Raw genomic sequence first — 13,420 nt, forward strand, 5'->3', positions numbered from 1 at the left:
TTTAGGAGTGATATTTTGCAACTGGTCCTCCAACCCAGGGTCTGTACTCTGAAGCTGAACATGTGTCAGGCAAGCCAGGACTTCCAGGAGAGTACACCTACTCTCTGAAGTGAAACATATTCTGCGAGTGTTGTGCAAGAGTCTGCCTGGTGCAGGTTTCCCAACCCCTGCCCGTGTGACAGAGCATTGAATACCCCAGGCCAGAAGAGGCATCACCATGTCAGTCTTGAGGTGCTCTGATCTCAAAGATGGAAACCCCTAACCCACTGATCCTTCCACTGGGGTCTGTCTCACCTTCTTACTAGTACCCCTCTTTGGAGTGGTACTGCCAGAAACCAGAACGGATTGGACTCTTGTGGCAGCCCCTCCCTAAGTTCTCTTAACACTGTGGGGCTCCTCTCAGTTGACGGTCTCTCTTTACCGACTAGACTCCCCTGCTTGTGCACTCTCTGGGAACATCCCAAGATCTGGGGCAGGGAATAAGGCACACTTGGCCTCTCTCCACCCCCTTCTCTCCATATACTCTGAGAAGGGACACAGGACCCTCTACCCGTCCCTCTATACCTCTATACTGGGACCTGTCTGGGTTACAATGAACCTTCCCCACCCTCTTTTGGGGGGAACCTGAGGCAATTCCCTCAGGATCACTCCCAAATGACTTATCCAATACTCTTTTTTTTTTTTTACTTTATTTATCAGTTTCCAAAAGAAATACAAAATCAAAATAAGTATACATGTTCAATATACAATGCTGTTTCGTTTGGCGTCACGCTGATCTTAAATACAAAGCTTACAAGATTCCGAACATACTCAGACACAGACGGTAAAATAGGATAAAGGCCCACAACACATCAATGACCATTTCCTAGGGTAGCGTAGTCTCGTAATGCCCCCCATTATCCAATACTCTAGTACTCACCCAGAGGTCTGTCTCCTTTGAAAGTTCCCTGGGGTCAGGGAACGTACACTCAAACAAGTGTTGGCATAACCATGGAAAATAATAACTGAACATGTGCTCTCTCGCAATCAAATTCTACAGCCCTTCAAAAGTGTTTACCATGCTACCCTTTTCCCAACCATCCAGCGCTCTGCAAAGGTCCCCCACAAAATCCTCCCAGAACTGGTGAGACAGTTTCCGACTGCCTCTGAATCTCAACCTATAGTCTACTGGAGTGAATTGAATTCATACTGCTGAACCAGAGCCTCCTTTATGAGGTTATATATCAACCTGTCCCTCTCTTCTAGGGCCAGTTGGGCATCCCTCCCGCCACTATGGGCATGTACCGCCAAATACTACCCCCAGTGCTCCTATGGGACCCTGTGCACTTTCAAAGCCACTTCATAGGCTGCCAACCATTTATCTATGTCATCCCCCACATTATAACTGGTCACCATATCTTTTGTGATATGACATCTGGACTAGTGCGACGACACTGCAGGTATGGTGCTACCAATAATTGTTGCGCGACCCCACTTGGAGGCCTCTGATATCCAGCTCTCTGAGGCTAAGCTCATGGCCATGTTTCTTTCCTCCATGGCACAGCTTCTAATCTTCTCGAACTTGCTCTTTCTCCAAAATAACAAGGGCCTGCTCCTTTTCCAGTTTGGTCAGGGCGTTTTCCTTTTCAAACTTGGTAAGGGCCTGCTCCTTGTCAATCTTTGCAAGCTCGAGCCCAGCGTTCTCTGCTTCCTTCTGTCCACCAGCTCCTCTGAGGACAGGCTCCTGAAGGACACACTGCTGCCTGCTCTGGACTGCACTTAAGTAGTGGGAGGAAATTGCCCCCCCCCCCGCTGTAGGCTGCATGACCCTCTGTCAGGTCCAGCTCTGATCCTTCCTCAGACAAAAATCCCTCCTCCTCATCCATTTCTCCTTCTGGGTGGGGTGTTGCACATGCTCTTAAGCTTTTCTGGAGCTCTGCTTTCTCAGCACTTCCCTTATGGAACACCCCATCTCTCCTGACAGAACCCCTTGAGCTGGGCTATTGTGTATTCCTCTAGATTGGCCAGCTCAAATTCTATATTGTATGGTAGGACCAAAGACATTGCAGAGAAAATTGGACTCGGGCAAAAAGATGTCAGAATAGGGAGAATTGAAAAAGGCTCAAATTGGTCTAAGTATAGAGTTACTATATTGTATTGAACAAACATAAGTCTTATCCTTATCCACTCATCACCAATGCTAGAAATGGATGGGATGCCTGGTTGGCTATGGTATGCACTCAAGGCAGGCAGGAACCACCCCTCTAGTCAGGGTGAGCTACATACACACTAAACGATAACCTGTGCTCACCCTCTGGTAGCTTGACACAGAGTAGTCAGGCTTATCTAAAAAGGCAATGTGTAAAGTATTTGTGCAACATACATTAACACAATGAATACATCACACATAGACCCCATGCATGTTTAAACAAACAGAGAATATTTATCTGGGCTAAATAAGACCAGAAGGACAAGAATCCAATCAGTAGAATTTGAAATATGATTTTTTAAAGATTAAATGCAAAAATAGTTCTTAGAAGTCCCTAGTGCTCAAAAGGTTACTTGAGGTTGTGAGGGACCAGTGCAAATCTAAAGTTCAGGCTGACCGTTGCGATGGAGGACAGGCTGGCTACAAGACCCATGCAGGGCCCACTGATAAAGTAGCTTGGATGAGGCAAAGTGTTGACGCTAAAAGCATGATGCGTCAATATTTTCCAAGCAGTTGGGTTACTGCATTGTCGTCGATCTTTGCTGAGGTGAAGACAATGCGACATCGTCAAGCTGCACAGAGCACCGGCGGTAGTCCATGCTAGCTGTAGAATTTCTGTTCTCTAACAGCTTCTGCATCGGCATTAAAGGGAAATGTGTCTGTTCCAATCGGCACAAGGGTGAGGATGCATAGGTTTTGTAGAAAAATAAATGTAGAACCTACTTCTGAAGCCCGGAACTTAAAGTGGGCACAACAGGCAAGGGTAGGACTCACAGAATGCAGAGTACAACACTATCAGTAGAATTGCAAGAAGTCGTTTGTGTCCCTGAGACTTCAGAAAACAGGAGGCAAGACAGCAAGCCCTTGGAGATCCCTAGGAGGGAAGGCAGAGTCATGCATAGTCAGGGAGCAGTAGGCAGCAGGGCAACAAGCAGAACATCAGTCCTTCCAGAAAAGCAGTCCAGTAGCGTTCTTTGAGCAGCACATAAGTCCTTCTGACAAAGGTTTAGTTCATGATTCAGAGGTTTTGATTTTAGGGGATCAGAGACCCAGTACTTACACCCAAAAAGTGACTCCAAAGCAGGATGTGCAGAGAGCTCCATTTTAACCCAGACCTCTCTGCCAGGCTATATGTGGGGGGTTAATCAGTGCTTTGTGTGTGGACAGGATACTACCTATTGAAGTGTAAATGTCAGCCCCCCCATCAGAATGCAGATGAATGCTCAGAATGCAGATAAGCTTCACCTTCCTGTTTTTTTGGCTGTCTATGGGGAATTATTCACGTGTGGGTGTCACCAGGGGCGTTACACTACTGCCGCTAACCTTCAGGGGCACCAGTGAAAAACAAAATGATAACATTATTTTATTATTCTTTTCTTTTTCACCATTGCCTTTGCTGGGTAGCCGAGTTGCTGGGCAGAGCAAAGCAATCCTGTGAGCTTCAGGAGGAGGGATTGTGGGCCCTAATATGTGGCAGATTGCAATCTCGTTAGGAAGGGCTCTGAATCAAATTCGGCTTTGCCAAAACTGACCCATAGCCCTTATTTCCGACCAACTCGTTCCGAGTTCCGAACATCCAAGTACGATGCCTAGAAACCATTAGGGCTGACCAAATTGGTTCTTGAAGGCATTCGTACAGGACAAGCCTTTCGGGAGCCAATTCCTACAACTCTATGGACTTAGTGTGGAATAAGCGAGTACGATTACCAATTTGGACACCCTTTCCAATTCGAGCTGCCCGGAACAAAACTACAACCAAATTCGGTCTTTGAGGGCCCATAGCAGACCCTTCCTTCACCCTGGGCCCTCAGATTTAGGCCTGTGGGGGTGCCCATGGGTCCCCTCTTCCCAACCATGCACAGTGTGGCAGGATTCATGGGGTGCCCGCCACAGGGTGTAAGGTTTTCCCCAACCACCGTTTTCTTCAATGGGAGCCTGTGTTCACATTCAGAACACAGGCTCCCATTGAAGGCAACGGGAGTCCGACCAAATCGTATCCTGATACACGTGGATGCATCGTACTCGTTCACTCGGACACCCCTGTTACGAGTCGGTTGGTATGCTTTCCGAATGAGCTAGAAATTGGCCCCTAAGTGTGCATGATGGTTTGGCCGGCCATTTTAGGCCAGCCAAACCGCCATGCGCACTTAGCATCTCTAAACATAGCTGTGTTGGACAGCCGAGAGGAGAAAAGCCACAGTCTCCCAGGCACTGTCTGAGAGGTGAAGCAGGCTACTCAGACCAATCCCAATGCTGTTCTCATGCTGGGAATAACATTCCCCCAAAACAACAGTTGATGGACAGAATGCAGAACAATGTCATACGTTCACCCCAGTACAGAGATCTGGGCCTAAATCCATCGTTTTTTTTGCTCACCATGCCATTCCAGTTTGAACCCAGGTATATGCAAATCAGTCTTGACCCTGAGCCCCATGGGAACAGTCCAGCCCGAACTGCCAAGCCAGGTCCTCCCTGGACTGGAAACAAGCATGCAAGGAATGGTTTTGGGCTTTCAGCCCTCATCAGCCTGGATAGCTTGATTCCAGTGGCATGGAGAGCACGGGACTCACGTCTGAGCATATCCTGGTGACAAATGCAAAAACAACAGTTGATGGACAGAATGCAGAACATTGTCATACATTCACCCCAGTACAGAGATCTGGGCCTAAATCCATCGTTTGTGCGCTTTGCTGTTCACCCTATATGGGAAGGGTATGCCTAGACGTGGGTCCCGTGCTCAATAAGCCACTGGAGTCAAGATATCCTGGCTGAAGGCGGCTGATAGCCAGAAACCGGTCCTAGGATGCTTGATTCCGGTCCAGGGAAGACATGGCTTGGCAGTTCGGGCTGGACTGTTCCCATGAGGCACAGGGTCAAGGCTGATTTGCATATGGCCATGTCTGAACTGGGGTGGCTTGGTGAGCAAAATAACAATGGATTAAACCCAGATCTGTGACTGGGGGTGAATGTTTTGCCATTGTGCAACATTCGTCCATCATCTCGTGTGTTTTGCAGAAATAACATTCCCAGCATGAGAGCAGTGCTGGGATTGACATATGGGAACCTGCGCAGTTGGGCCAGTCAGGGATTGGGAGAAGAGGCAGACGCAGCATCAGGTAAGTTAAAATGTATTTACTTATTTTTATATATTTTAAATATATGCAGCTCACTGGATAGTGAGAACTTAAAGACAAATAAACAACACATGTGGCACACTGCACACTGGTAATATTATGCTGAAAATGCATTGGAAAATAATGGTAAAATTAAGCCTAGGTGTAATTTGAATTATGCTGGCATAATTTGAATAATTACAGAAATTTCACAATATGCTTGTTTTGCTTGCATGCAAGTTCCTGAAAATACAGCAGTACACCACTTTGCAGAATTACATGCCATTTGCAGTTAAAGTTTACCATAAATACATAATTCATGTTATAAATGTACCGTGAATGCTGTTGTTTGTAGTGCTTTCGTTTTTGCAAATTTGTTAACGTGAAATGAATCCTTACATCAAACATTGATGCGAGGTGGCATTTTGGGTTAAAGAATAGCACAAAATTATTGATTCACGTTTTGCATAATTACGCTCACCCTTAGGTAAAGAATCTAGTTCTGAACAAAGACAGAAGTCATTGTATCCTCTTGGATTTTGGAGGGGTTAGATTTACTATTCCCACTTAAATGTAAGCAACAGTAGGGTTAAGTGTTTGACTTTGGAGAGGTTAGATTCACTTTTTCCACACCATTTAAGCAAAAGCAGTAAATGTATTGCTAATTGGAAGAGGTAGATTTACTATTACCTCTCCAATCTAAGAAATAAGGGGAAAAGTGCTGGACTGTAGAGGCATTAGGGTAACTATTCTTAATCCAGCATAAGCAACTTCAAGGAAAGCGCTTTTAAGTGGTTAACGTTTACTATTCCCACTCTAATCTAAAAATCAGTAGGGGTAATATTGGGGCATATTTACAACAGAAGTGAAGGAGTGCACCATTTGCCTTGTTGGCTGAACGGATGCGCTCCGCGGATTCTGAAACACAGGGCTGCACCGTATTTAAATGGCTGAACGCTGTCTTGTAAATAAGGCAAAGCCCACATCGCCACAGCAACATCAATAAAAGTGATGCTCCTGTGGCGATAGGGGCTTGTAAATATGCTCCATAATACTTTGGAATTGTTAGATTAACTATTTTCTCTCCAATCCAAGCAACTGTAGGGAAAGGGTTGGACTTTGCAGTGGTTATATTTACTATCCCTACTTCATCATAGGCAAAATCAGGGAAAGTGGTGTGCTTTTGAGGGCTAAATTTACCATTCTCACTCTAATCTAAACAAAATAGGGAAAGGGTTCTACTTTGGATCGGTTATATCTACTATTCCTACTTCAGTCTAAGCAACAGTTTACTTTTATCAATTTACATTTACAGTTGAGAAAGTGATCGACTCTAAAGGAGCTACAATTACTATTTGCACTCCAAAGTAAGCTAAACATGAAGAGTGTTGTACTTGGGAAGGCTTACATATAGAATTCCAAATTCTAATATTTTTTTAACAAACGTTTTAATACCTAACAACATACATTTTTAAAAGATATTAAAAATAAAAACATAGCTGTAAATAAAATTAAATGTAAAAAATAAAAATAATAATTTTTTTATCCACTTCTGTTCTTATTACTAAAAAATATAATCTTCACCAAAAACTATGACCAGTTATAAATAAAATAATAACAACATTAAATTATAATTTAATATAAGAAATGGAATTCAAAATTATAATAGTTATAAAATGTGTCTTACAAATGTTTTTATCAAATTATCTGAACAATCTGCAATTGTTTACCAACAGCAACCATTTTTAGAACAAATAATCAATTAAACAAATAACATAGTTACCACCAAAATATTGTATTTGAGGAAGAAAATAATTAAATAAGTATTGTTTTCAACAAAGTTCCCACCTTATTCTTGTACAAACCCAACAACTCACAACCAAAATGTAAATGACAAATTTAACTACACAAAATTAGAATATACATTAAAAATCACAAAATGCACATAAATAATGTAGCAACAATCCATTATTCAGTTTATCTAATTAATCAGCAATGAAATATTTACATAAAATAAATAATAATTAAAAATTAAAAACAATAATATTGCATTTACATAACTTCCCAACCTAACCTCTACCAATCCGACTGCCTGCTGCTAAATTATGACTTACTAATCAAAAGTAAAAAGTGATTTATATTAAATTACAAACTATCCCTAAAGGCAAAAAAACGATTAAATTTATAATAATACCTCAAATTAATATAATAACTAATATGTATTAAGTTATTTAAAAACAATATTTTATACAACTAAATTCGAGTAAATTATATTTTATATAATAATATTTTTTAAATGATATTCTATACTTAAAAAATATATTTTAAGTAACAATATTTTTGCCATTTACCCAGTAGTAAACCACTGCATATTTTATGCTTCTTAATGCAACACTGGGAAACCATTGGCTCTACATTTAGTCTATCTAATTGATAACACATGTAGTCAACATCTATCTAAGAACTTACATGTATTGCTCCTTAGGCAAGAGTGTACTGTGACTTTGAATAAACACCTTTTTAAAACGTATTATGCCAATTATGAGTGATAATTGTCTCACCCAAGAAGACCATCAACTTCAATTAAAATTCATTTAATTAATTTTTACCCTAAAGCACAGGAGAATATATTTAGGTAGTCCATTTTCCATAGTAAACACTTCTAGGAGTACTTTACAGGGTGTCCCATAGAGTATACAAGTCCAGACGCTGCCCTTATGATGAAAGTCTTTGTACAGCTTTATAGATCTTCAAGAATATGACTTGCACTACATCAGCCCTAGTGCCCTATTAAATGCAACTGCCAACTAGGATGTCATGCTTTGTGGTAAAATGATCGTAGATGCACATGAATGTTTGGCAATTGAGTGAAGTCTCAACAGTTCTCTTTTTGGGTCTAAAATAGGTGTGAGACTGGAAATAGTTCTCTCCTTATCCCCATTAGCCAGGATGAATAAACACTTACATAGCATCTTGGTGATCGATTTGCGGCAGGGTCTCTGGACAGCCATGCCCATTTTCTCTGCTCCCAAAGTTTTGTCTTCTCGCAACTGCAAAAGAGTGAAAGAAATTGTGTTACTGTTGACAGCCTCTTGCCCTGGCAGCCACAAAATCTGCAAGTTGATTGCTCATGCTGATTATAAAAGATATATAGAAAACTTGTCAGCAATTAAAAGGTGTAGGAGATGTGATGGTCCATATAGTTGGGGGTGATCAGTAGTAACTGATGTCTCAGGGGGCCTGCCATTCTGGAGTACCAGTAATGTGAGCGTCCTTTCTAGTTGTGGGTATAACTTGCGTAATTCTGTGTAGCATATTCACACAGAATTAACTAAGAATTCCACAAGATTATGCAGAATTAGGCAAGAAAAGTAATTCCTCACTTAGCACTATTTCTTAGTGGAAAAATGCCCCCTCACTTCTAAACTGGAGCATAACATGAATAGGAAGCACAAGCACTTGCTCGTGCTTTCTAAATGTGCTTTTGTGGTAGGGTTTTTTTCCCCACAAATTACTTTTAATTATGCAAGCAGAAGAATTACATAATTATTGATAATTCCACATCAGAGAGTAACACGGAATTACCAAAATACTACGACTACTCTGGTGTAATCTAAATTTTGTCCAGACATTGTCCTTTCCTCTATAGGGATCTCCGTGAGGCACAGTTAAAGAAGCTGTGAGAATGCCTATGCTTAACCAATGCCAGTGCATAATTTGTTAACAAATAAGTGCACAGGCTTAAAGAATTTCTTATGGGCAGAGCACTTGTATTGCCAAATGTAAGGGTTATCGAATATCAAAGATCTATAGTCTTGATTTGACCTTATGTAACTTTCTTCCATTACCCTACCTGTAGCTATCAGTTCATTTTCATCCTTGCCTTTTCCCTATGCCTCTATTTTCCTCTTTTTCTTCGTCTGTTCTGGTCCTGTTTCTGTTGTTCTCGCTATTGTTCTGGGTCAAAGTCTGATTGTAAAAAATAAGTTTCGCTACCAAATATGAATGCTAGTGCTGACCACCCGAAACCAACGGCACAAATTATGCACTCTCTGTTGGACAGATATAAACCAAAGTCTGATTGTAAAAAATAAGTTCCGCTACCAAATATGAATGCTAGTGCTGACCAACCGGAACCAACGGCACAAATTAAGCACTCTCTGTTGGACAGATATAAACAGTTGGATGGTCCCTCCTCTCTCTATCCATGAAATGCCACCTTTTGTTGTTTGTTAGGTCACTGAGCCATGGCTACTATTGTCCAATGTAGTAAACAGCATAATGCGAAGGAGGTTGTGAATGGATATCAGTGGCTGTTTGAGGGTAAGGTGATGGGCTGAGGAGATTGGCGATGATTAATAGATGATCAGGTGTTAAATATAAGCAATTTCAGTTGACTTTACAAAAGGTGTTTTCAATGGGTCCGCCATGAAAGGTGTGCGAGCTCCAAGAATGGTTGCAGGAGATCCAGCAAGGGTTGTTTCCTGTCAACCCCAATATATTTCAGATGAGTTTGCCAAAGGGTATTGCCCGCTGGCGGGGCCGGTACAGGTAAGAGTGGTGAGGCATTAGGGTGGTGGAGCGGGGTAGGGGTTGGGAAGGGGGTTTGTTAGGGGAATGTACAGAATACAGAATAGGGAAAATAAATAAATAAAACAACTTACCTTGTGCTCATCGCATCACCGAGTCAGCGATGTGGCAAGCGCAAGGTAAATGGTTTTATTTTTATTTATTTTTTATTTTCCCTATTTCGTACTCTGTCGACTTCCCCGACTCTCTTCCCTGCCCCAACGCTCTTACCTGTACCGGCCGAGCCTGAGTTATGCCTGCATCATTCATTCTTTCAATCAGCAAAAAATAAAAACTTTATTCATATTTATTCACCGTTTCTGATTTGTACACATGTTGTATGACAATTTCGATCTAGGCATCCTGTATGTCAAACCAGTCATGAGTAGGAGTTACCAGAGAATGATGTCAGGGCATGAGTCAAACAACGTAGGAGGAATATCTTTAATACAACATGCTGTTTTACTCACCAATAGAAGTGATTTTACCCTGCTAGCATTAGTCAATACACCTTGTTCCCTCCAGTAAGTAGCCCTTTATAAAATGTCTACTTTAGTTAAGAGAAAAGTACTTGAGCTCACGCTTTAATCACAAGAAAAGCACCTCTGACAATCAGAAAACATAAAAGTCTACCATTACATGCTATAGAGAATTATTTTCATCTCTAGCCTCTGGGGTTCCGATCCACTTATCTCCACCAACCCTAGCACATTTGAATACGTTGAATTTCAAAGGTTTGAGTTATTTTTACTGATTCGCCATCCAGATCAATTTAGGATCTCTTGAAATCTATACACATAATGAAGATTTGACAAAAACAGCAAATATCTGTTCATCCTTTACTATTTGTGGCCTTGTAGCACTTGTAAAAACGGCACTTAAAATTCCCGAGGGGAAATGATTTACTTACGTCTGCCTTCGTATTTGTAGATGCGCAGTTTATGCTCCTGAGTTATTATAGTAATCACCAAAGTTTAGAATAATGATTTTAGGATTATTTAGAATATTCTAATATGCATTATTAGATTCCTCTAGTTGGTCTCACCACAAGCATATTGTGTTACATCCCTTGTTGAGAAACATTTTCTTATAGTTTTTTGCTGTACTTTGACTTAAGTAAGCCTCTGGCTTCTAACACATTGTTCATGGGGACAAAGCAGACTTCACTTAAGTGCAGACCTCGGGCCAGATCAGACCGCATGTGATGCAGTAAGAAAGTATTGAAATCCTCCAGACATGGACAAATTGTAGTAGATGTTGTCAAGGCACTGCCTCACAAGAAGGATTCAGCTGGCTGTAGAGCAGATGTGGAATAGACAGACTGAGGATAGTGCCGCCTGTTTCAGAGGCTGGGTCTAGCAAAAATTTGGAGCAATTTATATCCCTTATGTTATGCGTAAAAAATGCCCTACAGAATAGTTTATTAATATGTGAAAATGAATCAGCCTCAGTAAAGGTGAAAGAATGGGGCCTTTTGATTCACGCCGCCAGCCACAATGCATAATTGATGGTAAGATCAGAATTAAAGGTGTGACGTGGCTGGCACAGCAAGCTGAATCACGCTCAAAGACCTTACTGACCATATACCCACAGTCATGAACATGCTGCTCATGCACTTCTGTTTTATCATGTCTGTCTCAATATTATCTTTGTTTCTACTTATGGTTATGGTAGGAGTTTATGTGAATTTCCATAATAGTGCTATCACAATCTTGTACATTTATATGAATAACCTGTGAACGTTTGTTGCCTCTTAAGAAAAGCAAATCAACCAGGTTAAGCCCCTATTAAAGCCAAATGACCCTATGCTGCCAGACTTGTGCCCCCCCACTCTGTTCTTCAACCCACCAAAAATACTTGCGAGGGTGCCCACAGCCATGGGTGGGTTGTAAGAAGGTAGGATCCTTCTGCAAGGTTACCCTCACTTTTTGCCTGTTGCAAAGCTGTTTTTGACTAGTCTGACTGGGATCCTGTTAATCAGGACCCCAGTCTATCTGCTTTCTCCCTTACATTGTTGTGGTAAGTATTTAGGTACATCCCAGATTAGATACTGGGGTACCCTTATCAGTCCCTAGTATAAGGTACTAAGGTATCCAGGGCATAGGTACCGCAGAGGTCTCCCATGGGCTGAAGCACGCATTATGTCACCCATGGGAAACCATTCAAAATGGAACTACAGGCATGCCATTGCAGCCTATGTAAGCTGGCGCTAGCACCACTTAATAAAGATATAGGTTTCCTATATCTAGGGTCACTGCACTGAAAACCTATAAGTCACCCCTATAGCAGGCCTTATCAATCCTTAAGGCAGGGTGCTTGGTTCTAAGTGAGAGGGTGCCCCTGCATGAGCAGGATACCCCTACAGCTTACGGAGCCCATTCTCCCGGGTCGTCAGTGAAGCAGCCATATAGGGAGAGGTGTGGTGCCGCGGCTAGGGCGACTGACGCTGGAATCTGGGGATCAGGGTTCGATCCCCGGCTCCGGCGGCAGGTCTGCCCAGCACCATGTGACTCTGGGCAATAGCTCGCTTAATCTTCCCGACGGCCCCCAGCGCCTAGAGACCCTTACGGGTGATTGTGCGCTTTACAAATGTGGATTATTATTATTATTATTACTATATAAAGGGGCACCGCGTAATTACACAACGACCATCTCAAAATTGGCTGCAACAAATCCTAAAATTTTTGGTACCAAACATGTTGGAGTCATGGTGTGGGAGGTATGATTCCAAGCACTGGAAGAGCCCTCTGTTAGGATCTCAGTGTTCCCGGTGTCAACCTTCTAGACCCAGACAGCACAAAATGGTTACTGCCGACCAGAGACACATTTCTGCACTCCTGCTGCTGAGCCAAGCTTGAGCAGGGGAAGGCAGAACAATAGGCATCCTGTCACAGGGAGGTGTGACCACCTCCCAGATAGGATTTGGGGCTAGATGTAGGTAATTTCTATTTACCGATTCCTAAATACCGAATTTTACCGATTTGGTATTTAAGAATCGGTAAATAGAATGTAGGTAAAAAATCAGTAAATTTTACAGATTCGGTAATATTCGTTATTACCGATTCGGTATTTACCGAACTGGTAATAAGGAATAACTTTCCATTCATTCCTATGGGCCTGGAGGCCCATAGGAATGAATGGGAAGCCATTCACTATTACCGATTCAGTAAATACCGAATCGGTAATAGGGGGAGCATATTCAAGGGTGGCAGGGTGTCACATAGACACTCTGTTGCACCCCTGAATCGTGCATGTGTGCACATGTGGCGCACATACATGCACTGAGGGCATGTATGTCTGCCACATGGCACTTTTACAAAATCACAAAATTTCTTTTTAAAGGTATTTGTTATTGGTGGTAAATAACGAATCCTTAAACCAAAAATGCACTCACTTGAGTGCTCCCTACATAGGATGGAAGGATTCGGTAATTTACCAATTCTTAAATTAAGGAATCAGTAAATTACCGAATCCGAATTACCGAATCCAGTTCTTCCAGTGATTCCATACACTGCCATGAGGCCCTGAAACTTTGTAATCCCCCCCAACA

The 13,420-nt window shown here is 42.0% G+C and overlaps 1 protein-coding gene across 1 annotated transcript in view; it reads right to left on the reverse strand.

Annotated features, from left to right (window-relative positions):
• Positions 1-13,420, reverse strand: part of NMUR2 (neuromedin U receptor 2) — a 488,465-nt gene that overhangs the window by 104,602 nt on the left and 370,443 nt on the right. The window contains exon 2 of the mRNA XM_078650744.1: positions 8,267-8,351. Coding sequence (XP_078506870.1) covers positions 8,267-8,351 — 85 coding nt within the window. The remainder of the gene's footprint in view (positions 1-8,266; positions 8,352-13,420) is intronic.

This window comes from Lissotriton helveticus, chromosome 7, assembly GCF_964261635.1.
Source record: "Lissotriton helveticus chromosome 7, aLisHel1.1, whole genome shotgun sequence".
Classification (NCBI taxonomy): domain Eukaryota; kingdom Metazoa; phylum Chordata; class Amphibia; order Caudata; family Salamandridae; genus Lissotriton; species Lissotriton helveticus.